The sequence below is a fragment of the Fringilla coelebs genome (genome assembly GCF_963513975.1).
Source record: "Fringilla coelebs genome assembly, chromosome: 4".
Taxonomy (NCBI): domain Eukaryota; kingdom Metazoa; phylum Chordata; class Aves; order Passeriformes; family Fringillidae; genus Fringilla; species Fringilla coelebs.
In genome coordinates, this window is record NC_140032.1 from 13061180 (window position 1) to 13078480 (window position 17301).

The 17301-nt window shown below is 49.2% G+C and overlaps 1 protein-coding gene across 1 annotated transcript; it reads right to left on the reverse strand.

Moving 5' to 3' along the window:
* Positions 1–368: 368 nt before the first annotated feature.
* Positions 369–2714, reverse strand: MSX1 (msh homeobox 1; the record flags this gene model as incomplete). The annotated part of the gene is made up of 2 exons (XM_084204284.1): positions 369–799; positions 2261–2714. The coding sequence occupies 2 exons, from the start codon at positions 2712–2714 to the stop codon at positions 369–371; spliced, it is 885 nt and encodes a 294-aa protein (XP_084060410.1).
* Between the last annotated feature and the right edge of the window lie 14587 nt (positions 2715–17301).

Below are 17301 nucleotides of genomic sequence, written 5' to 3' on the forward strand. Positions count from 1 at the left end.
CAGTCCCCTTTTTCCATCTCTTCCACAGTTCCTTCCCCTGTGTCAGGGGGCTCTCTGCAGGCTGCCAGCTAGACCCAGAGAAGCAGGACACAGTTGGCCCATCACCACTCTGGACCTGGAAAAAGGTGGGGCAATGCCTCGGGTTTCTGCCAGCTCCCCAGGACTGCTGGAGATCAGAACAGTGCTGGGATAAGGGCTCACCATCAGAGGGGGAAGCAGAGAGGTCAAGCAGAGCCAAACCGGAGGAGTCTTTGCCATAGCCTCCACGGGGAAGTCCACAGAGAAGAGCCAGAAGAGCAGGGAGGGAGTGTGTGTGGAGCCGGTGGGAGCAGACAGTCAGCAGTGCTGGGCTGGGCTCGGCTCAGGCTCTATGTGAGGTGGTACATGCTGTATCCCACATGTGCGGTGTACAGTCCCACAGGAGCCACGGGCAGCCCTGCCCGCTGAAAAGGGCTGGAGGCGCCATACAGGGAAGCGCCGGCCACGGCCGGGCCGCCCAGTGGGAAGGAGATGCCAAAAGCAGCAGGCGGGAGCATGGGCTTGGCTGCCATCTTCAGCTTCTCCAGCTCAGCCTCCTGTAGCCTCTTGGCCTTGGCGCGACGATTCTGGAACCAGATCTTCACCTGGGTCTCTGTGAGGCTGAGCGAGCTGGAGAACTCGGCGCGCTCGGCGATGGACAGGTACTGCTTCTGCCGAAACTTCCTCTCGAGGGCCAGCAGCTGCGCCGTGGTGAAGGGCGTCCGGGGCTTCCTGTTTGTCTTGTGCTTGCGCAGGGTGCAGGCAGGCGGGCTCAGCCGCCCTGTGCCCGGGAGCAGCCGGGGAAAAGGGGAAAGGAGAGACACCTTGGTTAGCAGTGGCCAAACCCCCACAGCCTGCAGAGCCCCCACCCCACCACAGCTGAGGTGGAGAAAGGGAGAGGTAGGGTCCCACTTGAAACAAGGTGCCCCAAAACCACCAGGGTTGCCTGGGGCACTCTTAAAATTGCCATCTCCCTTTCTCAAAAAGAGAGCTGTGCTTCGTATCAGGAAGCTCTGACTCCATTGAAAAGAGCCCGGCAGCGGGCAGGAATCAGACACCCACAAACCCTGTATCTCCTGCCTTCATAGCTACCCTGGCTTATGCAGAGGAGAAGCAAATAAAGGGAATGGCCCTTCAAAAAGAAGAAAAAAAGTCCTGTTTGTTTTTTTTTTTTTATTGGATTACAGGAAAAAAAATAAACAAAACGGGCTGGCTTCTCAGTCTCACACCCTCTTCATTAGGCCCCTGGGAACCAGATTAAGCATGTAATTAATTACGAGGTCTGAATTGACACTCATGCTCTATCTACCACTGTTCACCGGTCTGCTCCTCTCCTCTTATTTAACATTTCTAAGCGTCTTCAGCATCCATCTGTCCCGGGTTCGCTCAGCAACAGCAAATTTTACTTTGCAATTTAAATAAATTGAACCGTTGCTTTACTCTACACAAGTCCTGTCGGGAAACCTGCCGTTTTCCAAGGGACAGAGAAAGCAGCTCTGTTTGTAGCTTTGCTAAGGGCACCCCAAACGATTGGAGAGCCTCAGACCGAGGTCATCCCTTTCCACGGGATCCCTGGCAGGAAGGGAGCGCGGCCAGGCCGAGGGCAGCCGGCCCATGCTGCCCAGACCCGGGCTCAGCGCAGCCGCTGGAAATTATCGACCTTCTCATCTCTGCTCTCACGCTGTTATTTATATTAATTTAGATCTCTCTGCTTTAAAGTTGGAAAACATCACTGATTGTGGCTCTTCGGAGTTTGGACATGCACCATTTAAGACAGCAGCCGGTGGGGCTGAAGCCCGCAAAGCTGCCACTTCTAGGAAGCCGGTCTGTGCGCATCCTATGGACTTACTTGAGCCACTTTCTGAGGAGAGCCTCAGTGATGTTGAGCCAAAATTTACGTATCTAGTTCGAGCCTCAGGTTAAATTAACAGGCTGGCCGCGTTGCTTTTTCTTCTCACCCCCCCCCCCCCCCGGTTAACATTTGGCACAAGATCTCAGCCTGGCACGGCCGGTCTTCCTGTGCGCTCGCAGGCATCCTACACACACTCTCGAATCCGTTCAGTACTTTGGGCGGATCGAACTGGTCCAGAAAAGTGCAAACCACACGGAAAAATGTATTAGGAGAGGTAGGCAGGGCGAAAACGGTAGGAAAGCCCCGGCCACCCGCGCACCTTTGCCCTCGGTCCGCCCGGCCCCACGGAAGGTCGCAGGCAGCCCGCAGAGCTCCCATCCCATTACTTACTCGGGGGAGGCGGCGAGAACCGTGGGGTTTGCATCCAGGGGCTCCGCTCCTGCTTCTCGGGACTCTCCGCCTTGACGAGCGTGTCCTCGGGCAGCTTGACCAGCCCCCCGACGGAGAAGTGCCCGCCGAGAGGCAGCGGGGAAGGCGGCGCCTCCGCCGACAGCGCACCCAGGCGAGGGCTGAGGCTGGCGCGGGGGGCCGCCCCGGCGCCCGGCGGGGGCCCGGCGCCCTCGGGTCCCTCCCTGCCTCCCGGCTTCCTGTGGTCGGCCATGAGCGCCTCCACGCTGAACGGCAGGAGGGACGGGGAAACCTTGGGTTTGTCGCTTTCCTCCTCCCCGCCCATCGCCGCCGCCACGGGGAGCGCGCCGCCGCCGGGACTGCTGAAGGCGGATGCGGGCAGCTCGTCGCTGCGGACCCCGGTGGGCGCGGCGGTCATATCCACAGCCGGGGCCATGCAGGGGCAGCCGGCCGATGCCACCGCAGCGCCGGGCGGGAGCGAGCGGCGCCACCGCTCATGGGACCGGGGGGCGCGGGCAGCCGGCAACGCGCTCCGGCCCCGCGCCGCCGGCACCGCCTCATAAAGCGGCGCGCTGGCGGCTCCGCCCAACCGGCGCGCGGGGGGCGGGGCCGCGCCGCCCCATTGGCTGCGGCCCCGGCGGCGCGCGGGGGGGCGGGACCGGGACCGCTGTCGGAACGTCCCGCGCGCCCCGCCCCGCCCCGCCCCTCAGCCCTCGGTTCCGCTCCGCGTTCCCCGGGCCCGTTCCACGCCCCGGCTCTCGTCTCGGGAGGAAGAGAAGGAAGGCGGGTAGTGGGCGCAGCCCTCCGCTGTAAAGACGGGAAGGCTCAAAACTCGGAGAAAAACGTATTAACGTCGGGAAAAAATGCCGGCCTTTCTGTTCGTAAAGGGCAAGGGAGAGAACCCGAGCCCGTTCTCCTGCAAAACTAGCAAACACCGGGCTGTCCCGAGTGTGACCTCTCAAAGGGGAGGGAGACCCTGCCCGTTGCGCTGTCGTTTTGAGTTTTTGGGGGATTTGGGGTGGGGGATTTTTTTGGCTTTTTTTTTTTTTTTTTTTTTTTTTTTTTGTTGTTGTTGTTGTTTGTTTGGTTTGGTTTTTACATGATCGCCGGCCCTGCGGTGTGTTCGATGTGACTGTGGAGATCTGCGTTTATATACGTACCCGCATACACCACGCATAATTTGAGCTACTTCTTATGGCATAGACGTGTGCGTGTCTGCAGATAACGAAATGTTCGTTCTCTTAAAAAGGAACATATAAGCCCCTGAGCCCTTAAAGTCCCGGCTATTTTGTTTTGTTAATTCGTTTTACGATCCCTTATCCCCGCGCCCAGGACGGATGTGCAGTAAAACGGAGCCGCTCTCCAATAACGGGATTGGCCGCTCGCTGAGAAAAGTTTATTGATAGCTGCAGGGCTCTAATCTCCTCGGAACACAAGAGCCTCTTGCAGTCATTTAAGGGCAATTATCTAAACGGGGAGGGACAGCGAATTCCCTTTCCTTTTAACTGGACCCTATAAAGATGGTAGATTAGGAGCATATAGATTATGAAATGAATTGATATAATAGACATTTTATTAACTGATAAGCAACAGGATCTGATTGAAATGAGTTGTCCTGCGCGCAGCTCCGCACACTTATCTCACATACGCGTGAGCATATGCCCTAGCGGGGTGTTCCCTGCGTCCAGCACGTCCATCGCACCCACCTCCCGCATTTGCAGCGCTCATGGATGCTTCCTCTCATCCGTGGAGGTGATCTGGAGGCGATCTGGAGGCGGTTTGCGGGCTACTCCCGCAGATTCCTATACATGAAGGTGAACGCACTTGGCACAGACATATAGTTCACGTTGGTACCTCCAGCTGCCCTCCCGCTCCGTGCAGCCCCGCCGATCGATCGCTCCGTGCCGCCGCCCAGCCCAGCCCAGGCCGGTGCCGGTGCCGGTGCCCGCGCTGCCCGCAGCCTCCCCCGCGCCCCCATCGAGCCGGGGGGGCCGGGTCGGGCCGCGTCGGGGAGAGGGGGTGGGGGTGCTCGGAGAAGCGGCTGCATTGCTAATTGCGAGAATAAACAATCTGTCACGATTAGTCAGTGCCTCTAATAGGCAGACAAGTGATGTTGTTTTTAGGCGCCAGCAGCGGTCTGATCAAAGGCTTCAGCTGGAGGGGGACTATTGAGGACGTTAACCCGCATCAAGGGAGCAAGGCGCCTTAGCCCTGGGACATCGGCACATTCAGCCTGACAAAATTAGTTTGCTCTACCAATCACACGACATTTTCCCAAAGCCCGGTACTCGTCTCGAAGATGCACCCCCCCACCCCACCCCTGACTAAGAAAACACGCACATATACCGATGCATCGTGTTTCACAGTGTCACGGTGTCCCCTCCACCCGATCCTACAGGTAGGATCTTGTTTTGTTTGAGTTTTTAAAATATTATTATTTTTTCCCTGATTCCAAAGTTAACCATGCAAAAGAAGAAGTGATGTGTTTATTAGACCTCGAGGCAGCCCCTGAGCTGAGTTCAGTCTCATTGTTTGATGGAAATATGAAAATTAAAATTAGAGCTGCTGGCTTTCCCCCCCTCCTTACTTTTCTTTTGCACAATGATTTGAACATTGGGATGTTGCTGAGGTTTGAAGAGATGCGTGTGCGTCCCACACCGGGAGCACGATCCCACTCTCATTTAGAGTTGACAGAATGAGATAATTAGCTCTTTATTTATCTCTCAGCAATGAGCGCTTTGTGTTTACATTTCTGTCATACTCGCTGGTATTTCAATCACTGTAGCAATCATTACAGCAAGGACTTGATTCTAATTCACATGCTGGCTTTTCATCTGTTTGGCTGAAAACGAGATGCCAGTAAAGTTTCTTTCGTTTCTTGCTCATTTTTTATTTCCGTTCTCTCTCAATGAAATCTACAAGTTTTAAGTTAAGAATGGAGAAAATAAATTTGTAAAACGAAATCTCCCTCAAGACTGACTTCTGTGTTCAGCGGGAAATTTTTAGTTTCCGAACTCTTCCTTCCTTGCTTACTGCACTTTGAGTGACCAAAACACCACTGGATTTTAGGAAGATTTTTAATACCTGTTTCATGTTGTTGATACTCTGGTTTGCTTTTAGGCGCCTCTCTTATGTTCCGCCCTGGGCTGCAAGGAAAATCGAAGTGAAAGGGCAGAGAGAAATAGGTGACTTTATTGGCGCTTGTTCTAGTCCGGTGTTTTTATTGGGATCAGTGGCGTTTCCCCGAAGGCAGTTGTGCTAGATAACAATATTGGGCAATTAGCATCTTAAACAGTCCCGTTTCAGTATAATGAATGTGCTAGGCAAAGCCATTACCCATAGCATTTTATTTCGGTGGGAATACCACAAGGGCTGGGAGGAGTGCGTGGGGGATGGGGAGAAAGGACAGGAGGCAGCGCTAAGCCAATTCAGGGCATTGTCTGCCTTTTGTAAACGTTATCTTTGACTTAAAGGCAGAACTCAGAAAGGAGAGGGGTGTTGTTGTTTCCCTTGTTTCTACTTTATTTCTCCCGAGACAGCAGCTCTTAGGAGACCAGACAGTCCCGCAGGACACGAGCCGGCTCCGGGGACGGGCAGCTCCGGGGCAGTTCAGCTGCGCCGGGCACCGCCTGCGCGCTCCCTGCGCGCTCCCTGCGCGCCCTTCAGCCGCCTTGCTTCATCTCTGCGAGACTCAGCCCTGGGGGCAAAGAGCCAGAACTGTCGCAAGTGCTAAAAATGTCCCGCGGGCTTTACAAGCCTTCAAAGCCCTTCAAGTGCTCAAAGCCTTCCCTGATTTCGTCGCTGGTTTCCGAGTGTCGGTAAAATCGAAAACACTTCAGTTATTTTCTTTTTGTCTTTCCCAACCCCGTTCCCCCCTTTACTTTTCTTTTCTCTTCCTCTCTCTCTTTCTCCCTAATCCTTTCTGTCCGGATTAAACATAATCCAAACTACTTCCAAGGTTTCAGGGACCTAGATTGGTCCTCGAGAGGTCACCAGGAGCTGTTTGGATGGCCAAAATCAGTCGCCGAGGCGTCCCCGGCTCTTTGAGGGTCGGAGAAGTCGGGCTGAAAGGAAGGCACTATTTCAAGTGGCCTAAATTAATTTGATCGCGACATTATGATGCACTTGGAAAAGATGAAAGAAAAGGCTGGCCGTCTCCTCCAAGATCTCTATAATTATGGATAATATATCCTATTTCAAAGCAATTAGCTCAATCAGGCGTAACGAGGCACTTTGCTGCCAGGGAGTAACAATGCCTTACGGTTATTTAAGCTTCAAGATGTCAAGCAGACTTCGAGACTCTGCTCTGCCCAAAAGGGAACTTGGCTGCCTTGGTGAAAGCCCCATGGCTAAGGCACTGGTTTCCCTTTAGTGACAACACCCTTATTTAATTTAATATATACTTTTAAAGCTCTTGCAAAGGTGTCGACTCTGCTGGAGAAGAACATCTCTCCTCCGGGCGCGTTTGGGGCCGGCGCCTGTGTGGCATCACCGCTGCCCCTGCCAGCCAGCGCCGACCTGCCTCACCTCGCCGGCTCGCTCCGGGATGCTTGTGCTCTCCGAGCCTTTCCCCGCTCGGTGCCTTTCCCTCGTTAGCTTTTCGGGGTGGTTCCTGCTATGTCTCACGGAGTTCTGCAGGAGCAGCCGCTGATGGGGCGCGCTGGTGGATTCGCGGTCCCCAGACCTAGCGCAGACCTCCCTGCCGAGTCAGCGCCTCCTCCAGACCCCAGAGCTTTACCCGGCCCTCGCCTCGGCTTTTACCTGAAGGGCTTGCAGATGGCAAGTTCGCTCCCGAGAGCATTGCGTTAACCACCCCTGGCCGGTCCGTGTGTGAGCCCGGCCGGGAGTGTGAGGGGGCTCTGCAGTAACACCGAGCCCTCCCGGGTGTGTGAGGGGGCTCTGCGGTAACACCGAGCCCGGCCGGGTGTGTGAGGGGGCTCTGCGGTAACACCGAGCCCTCACGGGTGTGTGAGGGGGCTCTGCAGTAACACCGAGCCCTCCCGGGTGTGTGAGGGGGCTCTGCAGTAACACCGAGCCCTGCCGGGTGTGTGAGGGGGCTCTGCGGTAACACCGAGCCCTCCCGGGTGTGTGAGGGGGCTCTGCGGTAGCACCGAGCCCTGCCGGGTGTGTGAGGGGGCTCTGCAGTAACACCGAGCCCTCCCGGGTGTGTGAGGGGGCTCTGCAGTAACACCGAGCCCTCCCGGGTGTGTGAGGGGGCTCTGCAGTAACACCTCGAGGCGAGCACGGCCCAGGGCCGGACCCCCTGCTCCTGACCGAGACCCGCAAGCGGGGCGCGCAGAGCGGGCCGTTTCCCCGCGCCCAGGGCCGGCGGCTGTGGGTGCGGGTTTAGGCCGAAATGCCGAAAAGCAGCTTCTGCCCGTTCTCCGGAGCCGCTGCAATCCGCCGCAGACCCGCTCCCCGCCGCAGCTGCGCCGGGCCGGGCGCTCGGCGGGGCCGCCGCGGGCACTGGGCTGGCCGGGAGCCGCTGCCCGGCGCGGCACGGCCCGGCCCCGGGAGGCCGCGAAAGTAGAGCCGTGCTCGAACGAATCGCTGCCGAAGGGAAATTATTAACTGTACAATTAGCCTGTCAGCGTTCCTTTCAAGAATTTTTACTGTTGGGGCATAACAGAAGGGAAAAAATGATAAATAAAATTTTAAAAATAATGCTCTAAACCCGTAAAGCAGTTCAAGGGATAGAGGCCGGCGACGTGAATGCGAACTAAACAAAGTTTAACCACCCCTCCTTCTTCTCCCCATGCGCAAAACGGAAAGCTTAGTACATGGTTCACTGTGAATCCCTAGATTGAATGCGATCATTATGAGTGAAAGGTAGTGTGATCTCTGTTAGCCCTTTATTTCTTAGAGGCAAAAGTAATAAACATGAAGGATATAAATGATCTCTCTGCTCTCTCATAAAGGACATTAATTCAAAACTGCGCTCTCTCTCTCCCAATTGCTTTGGTCCCCTCGAATTCCACAGCGATCAAGGTAAATTATGAAGAGTCTCAGTTTATTTGTCTTCATGTCCTTGTTTATTGGTGGAATATCACAAAATGTAATTTGTCCCAAATTCTTTAAGATGAGAAAATAGTTTGTGGTTGAGGGAATCCATGCCAGTACTGCCAAGGCAGTCTCCAATGCTCAGAGCAAGTCCATTATCATGCTATTTTATAGCATTTCCATATTTACTCCTCATTTCTTGGGTGTCTTTTACATATTGTTGCATAAGAAAAGGATTCGACAGTTCTAGTTATGAGATTTCCTAGATTTTTTTTACAGGCAGAGCCAGTTTACAAAAGCTGTATTGTTTGACTGAGGTCTGGGTTTCCATTTGGGGTAATTATTGTATTCCCAGTCTTCTTCTAATCATTTGCTCACAAGGACAGGTTTTTTCTCTCGCCTTTTGAAGAAGATGAAATACCCCAAAGTTGCAAGACTATTGAAATAATCCTCCCACTTCTTTGTCTATTGTGCAAAAGCTATTTCTTACATCTCTCTAAATTGCTGGAAAATATGTTACACAAAGGACCACATGAAAACATACAGCACAGTAGAAATACATGTCACCACATTCTGAAAAAACTCTGCAATCCCGATTTAAGCCTGATCCCACTAGAGAGGTATGTGCAAGTGGAGGGGGGACCAAACACAAAACAAACCCACTTTTCAGAAGGAAGTACATTTCAGCTCTATAATAATCAGCTCTTGAGGAAAGAGTGTCCGTAGAACGGAAAATGAAGTGAAAGCAATGCCTGCCTGTGTCAGGGTTGCCTCTGCAGAAGAATTTCTCCTCCAGCTGCTGCCTCCAGCTGCAGAGCTGGAGGAGGGCAGTGAGCCACGGCCGCGCTGCCTCAACCTGAGGCACAGCAGGGGAGTTTGGCAGGTCTCTTCTTCCCAGCACCCCATTTCCACCTTCCTGCTGGTGTCATCCCAAGCCAGGCTGCTTCTCCCCTCACCTTTAATTTGCATCGGTAAAATCCCAGTACCAAGAATATTCCTCTAAACTCACAAGGAACAGGTTAGAGGAAAATGTTTACTTTCTTCCTCTGCTAAGATGGTTCAAAAGAGATTGCCTTAAGCCAAAACTTTCCACTTAGGAAAAGATATATTCATGCAAATACATATAGAAGGAGTTTAATTTCTTTGTGTAAAGGAAACTACAGCTAAACAGTGGAGCAACTGGTGTCAGGTATCTTCCAGACTTTGTCAATTGAAAAACAAAACCTCATCATACTCCTGCAAATATCAAAGCCATCCTCAAGGATTTGAAACTGTCCTGATGATATGTAACCCCCTGCTAAGGAACTCCAGTACTGCCTTATTTTGGTGATGTAACCTCACCACATCCTTTTGCTTAGTGGCTAGATATGATACTGAGAGCTACAACATTCTAATAAATCAATATATCCAAACAAATTCATTGCCAGAGGAGGAGGAAAAAAAATCCCAAATATTTTGTAGGGAAACACAGCTTTTAGAAAGCTTATGTTCCTCTTAGACTTTCCATCAACCACAAGCACAGTCATAATCTAAAATGTTCCTGGCTTGCCCACTGTTGGGCTGGTTAGCTTTTGGAACAGAAGAGATAACATTTCTGGACATTGTGCATAAGGCACACTGCCTTGTGCTGCCTTCATGTTATTGTCAGTGTATGTGCTTTTGACATTATTTATGTAGAGAGTGTGGGCTCTCTCTTGGTGTCGGGTCACTTTGCTTTTCAGCATCTGAGGGTTTTTTCTGTCTCTCAAAGCAGGACTCATTTCAGCCTCTCAAGCAGCATCAGACTTCTTGCAATCCACAGCTTTAAGGTACAACAGCCTCCATGCACCTCCAGCCCCTGCAGGGGCAAGCCCAGGCCGTGGGTGGCTGCAGAGTGCCCAGACCAGGCACACTGGCTGCTGCCCACCACCCTGTCAGCAGTGTGGACCACACTGCTGCATCCCACAGGAGCATCCTGCAGGAGTGGGAGGGTGTCCTGCCATTGGGTCTGAACTTGGCCAGTTCAGAGTGGCACCAGATGCAGTCTGTCCCCTGCTATGGGGTCCTTCTACCCTTGGATGGATTTAGGTCTGTTTGGTTTTTACTTCTGAAACAATCTTAAAATAACGCAGAGACACAAGGAGGAGGCTCTGACAGCAGGCAGAGCAGGGGCACCTTCAACCCATGGAAGGTTATCTCCCTGAGGTTTGCTGGAGCTATTTTGCAGTAATTTCACCTTTTTTATGCAGAAGTCTCCCATCAGAGTCCAACCTTTACTAGTTACTAAGTGCAGCTGCAACCCCTGGCAGTAGGTGACATACGAGCGCACAAACACGGGTGCACACACACACACACACACACACACACACACACACACTCACTGCACATCCTGACTCACACACTGTGGTCATGGGGGCTTCAGTGTGGGGGCAATTCACAGCTCACATGACCCAGCAGTAGCTTTTTGCAGAAAAAAAATCATGTGCAGCAGCCTCACAGGTAAATTCAATCCTTCTCTCTAGCCAACACAAGTAGCTAAATGTCAGTGATGTATAAATCCAGGGACTGAAAAAGAAATGCCACAGGAGTGAACACAGACCTGGCAAGGAATGGAAGCAATACATTTATTGATAGTGACAGGGAACACCTCTATTCCAGCAGAGAGTTTGAAAAATAAGGGTGGGAGGGAAGGAGGAGATGAAAAAAAGGGAGAAAGGAGTACCACGAGCATCTTGGAAAGTCACCGGAAGCTTTGTTCTTCGGAATAAATCTGGCTTCTTGTGATCCCCTTTCAGCAGTGCTGGCTGGGAGCCAGCTGGGTCCCCTGGAGTCCCCCTGGCCTTTTTGTCTGGAGCCTGGGAATCTGTCTAGAGCACAAGGCTGGGGGGACCAGACTTGTGTTTGTAGGAGGGGTAGGCTTAAGCAGTGGCCACATAGAGGAAAGGGGGTTTGCAGTCCTCAGACCATTGGGAAACTTTCCCCCAGGGCTGGTGGGTGGGCAGGGGAGCTTTTTTCCTGATTTGGGGGCACTCTCGAGGGAGGTGTGTGGACTAGGGAGCAGGAGGAAATGCAGGCTGGCTGTCTCCAGTCCTGAGATGCTAGAGCAGATGGGGTGGGATAGAGAGATGGAGAGGAGTGAGCAATGGTCTCTGGCCCTCACCCAGCTGGCCTGTGCCAGTTGTCCCAGGGTGTCTCACCCTCCCCAAAATATTGTTGCAAAGGAAAATGCCAAATAAAATGATAAATTACCAACAAACAGAACAAAACCAAAAGCTTGGGACCCATGGAGCATTATATTTCCCTTGTCCCACTAGGCCTTCCTTTTTGCAGACCTCTTTCAGGGTGATGAAAACTGGGCTCTCAAATCTCCCTGTCAGATCCAAAGATGCTGATTGGTATCTTTCCAATACTTATGGGTTTTCACGCATGATTGAGACCTTTCCAAAGATTTATTCATTTATTCTTTCAGATTCAGTTATCCTGCTATCCGGTTATTCTGCCTTTATTTTCGTATTTTCCCCCGCCCCCTTTATGACCTTTAGAAATAAAATTCAATTTATTTGGCTACTTCACAGACAAAATCTAAAGCCTGCCTTAATTTGTAGTTTACTAGCCTTCTGATGTGAGACTACATAGAGAGCCCCTATCTGATCAAATGGCTGGTACCCTGACACAGTCCAATTATGTGAAAATATATCCTTGCTTATCATTTCAAATATCATAAAAGTGGAGAAACTGAAGTAGCTCCCCGTCTGTTGGATTTTCCTGTTCAGACACACTTGTTTGAACAGGCACTGTGAGACTTCTCTGTAATCTTGGAGGAGTTCAAAAAGCATTTTCTCCTTGAAAGCCCCAAGATGGGTGATGGTGGCTACCCCCAGCCAGCTCCCAGTTGGGCAAGGCAGGGAGTGGGTGTGACAGGGATGTCCCCTGCAGCTGAGCATTCTGCCATCTGGCATCTCCCTGCAGCCTCCTCCAGCTCTGCCCCCTGGCCTGGCCCTGCTCCTGAACTGGTACCACCCCACCCCACAGAAATCCCTGTCCCAGCCTGGTCTCACTGCATCCCTCTTCCCCACCCAGTAAAGGATTTTTTCAACTTTTTGATAATTTCATAGGAGTAGGTTTCATTGAAATAATTGATAACACTTGGAGTTGAGTATATAAAATAGGTCTTGGGGATTTTAAGTATTCTTATGCTTCCCCTTTCTAAGCATCTGCAATAATTCTATCTTTAGTAACTTGACAAAATTGATTGTTAAGGCATATGAGAACTGGTAAGACACTGAGAAAACCAAATTATGTACAATAAGTCACTGCTTTTGAAAAATCATAATTTATTTCATTCTTTTTACTGATTTCCTTATTTTTACAAATTTTTACTCCTTTTATATACTTAATTGTAAAGATGCAATAAAATTTACATTTTATGAAATAGAACTATGTGTAGTAATTATATTTGATAAAGAAGATTATCTCCTTTTGCTTTGATCTGGTTTTGTTTATGTTTGTGTTGTATTTGTGAAGACTGACATATAGTGCTGACTAGATCTTCCTTTGTGCTTCTCTGTGATTCTTTAAATCAAGTTATGGCTGAAAGGGGCCAGTACATAAGCAGTTTAAATGCTCAGCTTTTTTTTGAGCAGTACTATCAGTTTGCAGGCTTAAGAAAGACAAATTTCTTACAGAGAGAGGAAGGAACTTGTGAATAAGTTGAAGTGGAGTGTAGAGTCAGAGATAGTAATAGCCAAAGCAGTCAGAGGTTTTTCCAGGCACAAGGATGTTGGAACCAGGTGGGAGGCATTCCCTGGCTCAGCACTGTAAGGGCAGGGTGCTATTTAAAGAATAGTTTGCAATTCTTCAGGTATCTTTATGGGAAGTGTTGAAAATACTCAATTACTGAAGCACAAAATAGAAAATGAAACAAAAATCTCTCCTGCAGCGTGCAATCCTTAAACACAGAGTACTCTGAGTTCCTGTCTGAATCAGGGGAACTGAATAACTGAGAGCACTCCATACAGAGCCAAAGCCACTCCATACAGAGCCAAAGCCACTCCATACAGAGCCAAAGCCACTCCATACAGAGCCAAGGCCACTCCATACAAAGCCAGGTGTTTATCCCAGGCTTTGGTTAAAGGAGGGTTGAGCTGGCAAAGCTCCAGGGACCAAGGGCTGCCTTTGATTCACATGTAAGAGACCATCTTGCAGATGATGCTGTCTTGAAGAAGGCCGTGAAACCATGCAACTGTAGGCTTGATCACTGAATTCTGGTTGCATTGCTTGAAATGGAGAATATCACTTTGGGAGTTGCAGTCTTCACACCTGTCATCACCCTGAGAAGTTTCTGGGTTCATTTATAATGTATAAGGACTGATGGAAACATTGTATTCCTTAAAATGATCTCCTGTATACATTACAGGCCTTTTCATTTTATCCAGTTATAATTGCATTGAGTTCAAAAAAGTGTGTATTTGGATAAAAGATAGCTTCCAAAAAGGTAGCTGCTCTTAAGCTGGAAATACTAAAATATGAAGAAGTCATCACTGAAATTCAGAGATTGTTTTAGCAGCTAATTACCTGAGAAGCAAGAAGCCTGTTTTAATTTCAGCGTAGCTCTCTGTTCTCAGCTTTTGTGTGTCGTTCTATACAACTATCATTTCTAAATTAAGTGATGAATGATCTTTCCTCCTGTAAGGAGATGAAACCCTCTCTCATGTTTCCTTTAAGCAAAGAAACACCTGGATGGAGCTGTTTCTCCATCTATCTGCCCTTGTTTCCAGTCTCTAGTCTCATCTGTGTAAGTCTTGTTGACACTCACTCCAATGTTGTGTCTTGTCTCAAGGGCAGACCGAGGCCTGGGTTTGCGGTTACAGAGTGCACTTGGATGGTGTACACTGATGTGTTTGAGCCTGTCCACACTTCTGTTCCTCATGTGTCAATACCAGTGAACTTCAGGTCTGTCACTGGGCACTCACCCCACTGCCCAAAGCGACCACAATCTACCAGGAGCATCCACACAGATGGCACATGTGAATTATTTAGGTGCTCTCAGCATTAACTACAGGAGCTGGGCTTGCAGGGCTTCCTGCACTCCTCCATAAGGTGCGAGAGGTGAAGAGGCATTGCTAGCCCTCCAGAGATGAACCTTCCCTCTGCCCTTTACAGCAGCCTTAAAGGGAAAACCCTGAAACAATTGTCAGCTGCGCTTGGATATGGAGTGACTTCTGCTTCTTATGCATGTCCTAAAAAATCTCATGGGATTGCAGATCCATGAAAGGGCTTTGTAGAAATCTGAGCTAATGGCAACAGCTAATCTATTGCACTGTAATTCACACCCTGCACTGACTTATCCATCACTTTTCCTCCTTCTGTTAACACTGATGTGCAGTTTCTGTGCTTGGTGTACCTGCCAACTGGATCAACAGTAATCATTAAACAGGTTGTAATATTCAGCATGCAATGTATGTGTTATCCACTTCTGTGGAAACATACATTTACTGCAGGCCTCATAACTTTTGCTTTACGTCTCCCAGCATTTGAGAGCAGCGGCTTGTTTGAAGGCATATGTCCTGTGGCAGCAGAGGACCTTGTCCTCACTCTGTCTCCACAGTGTCCTTTGCTGGGCATTTGGTCCCAGCCAGGCCACCATGGTGTGCTGCAAACACATGGGCTGCGATCCCATGGATTCTGCTGAGTATGTGGGATGAAAACTGGGGCTTAGTGCATGATTTTTGGAATTGGTTGTCTTTGCTTATTGTCCTAATTTCTTTGCATGTCAGAAAGAAATACAGGGTGGGAGGATTAGGAGGAAAAGATGGAGAGTTCCAGAGAGGGGAGGCTATATTCAGCAGTAGCAGAGTCTGGTTTCTAATGTCACAGGGAACCCTTGTGGAATGTTTCTCCTTGATGTGGTCAGAAACCCCTCTTTAGGGGGTTTCTGACCACATCAGATGGGCAGCCTGGCACAAGTTTGGCTTCACTGAGGTTTTAGTGAGCAGGTCCACTGAACTTACTCACATCACGGAAGGAATACACAGGATCAGGGAAAGACAGAGCCCTTCACTCTGGAGCATGAACTGGAAGGTAAACTCACTTCATTCTGGAACAAAACCAGGCAGTTTCCTGTTTTTTTGTTTGTTTCTTTGATTTCAGTTTTGATTATAACATCTCTGACATTTCTAAACTGAAAGGGACAAATACACCTTAACCTGGGGCTCAGTTCTGAAGTGAAAAACTCTCTGTTCTAAATATTGAAGTCCATTGACTCCAAGTCCATTGACTCCTATAAGACGCTTGTTTTGGCCCTGTCTGTGATAGCAAAACCTCCCTGAAATTAGCAAATGCCAGCCTGGAGTGAAAATCGGTTCAGCACTGAGGAAATAATTTTATCTAAGGGATACTTGGTATGGGCTTCAGTAACAGGTAAAGAAAAAATATGGTAACACTTAAGAGTTCAACAACAAGCAAGAGCAAGTAATGGACTTGCTGCAGTTAGTGTAACCCCCCCTTGAAGTTTACAAGCCAAATGCATTCGAGGTGAGGATCTGTCCCTCTGTCCTATGGGCACACTCGGCTCACATAACACAGATGTGTTAGATTAAGGAGAGAACCTTTTAAAATAAAGCACAAGCTGAGCTGGGAAAGCATTTTTTTCTTCTTTTTTTTTTAAATCTGTCTATTAAAACATTAAAACACAACAACAACAACAACAAAAAGGTATAAGGCAGAGCAGAAGTAAATCAAAGCAGTTGATGCAGTCCTCCAGATTTATACTCTTTAGACTTTTTTTTTGTCTCATGCACCCAACCGGTTTAAAGGTCTATTCTCTTTGTGGTACATGCATGCACATAACTACCATTGATGTGGAGTCTCCAGGTGATTTGATGTGCATTCCACATAAGGCATGGTGTCAAGTATATGATCCCCACACAAAAGAGCTGCCTGAGAACTACTCTTTGGAATATTTTTTTTTTTTTTTAGATTCCTTTGCTGGACATCTAGAATTTAGAAGATCAGAGTGCCTAACCAAGCAGTGGAACTACCACTGCTACTCTTTCATCAGCTTTGATCTGTGTCAATTTATTTGGGGGGGGGGAACTAATGGGAAGAAAAATTTCAAATATGGGTGCAGTCTTGCAAAATGTTGACTATTTTGTAGAAAAAACAAATAAATAAATAATAAATAATTAAAGGCGCTTGAGATTTTTTTTAGCAAATCAAAAGAGGCAAGCAGGAGTGAAAATGTGTTTTTGGAACACACAAATTTCAGAAATCATTCCCCATGTCACTGTGTGGTCTCTGTTAAGGGTTTTTAGGTCCACACTGTGACTCATTCCAACTCAAGCCTAGAGCAAGTCTGCTCTCCTCTCCACTGCGTGCTGCAAGCCCAGCTATACAGGCAATCTCAGCTTGTGTGAGATACATACATTTAGCAAAACTGGCAGTGAATGTACTCATGCCCATGCCCAGCAGTTGATTTCATGTCAGCCACAGCATCACAAGTCAGGATGCACAGAGACATCCTTTAAGGGTGGACTAAAGATGTATATCAGGCCTTGAGCTTTCTATTCTGGTTTGATGTATTGTCCTACCATGGCAGGAAGGACAAAAACTCCTATTTGAAGGTAGGATTTTTGTACAGTAAAGTAACAGGTGGCTTTTTCAGATAAAACCTAAGCTCAGTGTTCCATGTTGTCAGCATTAGACTTTCCTGTGTTTCAGAGACAAGCACCCACAATCTTTGTTGTACCAGATTTCTTTCTTGCACACACACATCAGTCCACCTCTCATGTGGGAGCCAATCAGAATTGCTATAGAAAAACTTTTAAATTGCTGTTAATTTTATTGTGTGATCAGACATTTCCCATTTTAAACCAAATGAAATGCGGCCCTTTTGAAACAGCTGTATGTGTCTATTTTTTCCAGTTTTCCATGCTTGCCTTCCTGTCTTCTGTTCCTCTACTCTCCCAAATGTCCTGTTTGAATGGAGAAGCAGAGTGACTAGAAAAAGGGAGGAAGGATTTGGAGAAAATTGGGGTGCATGATTT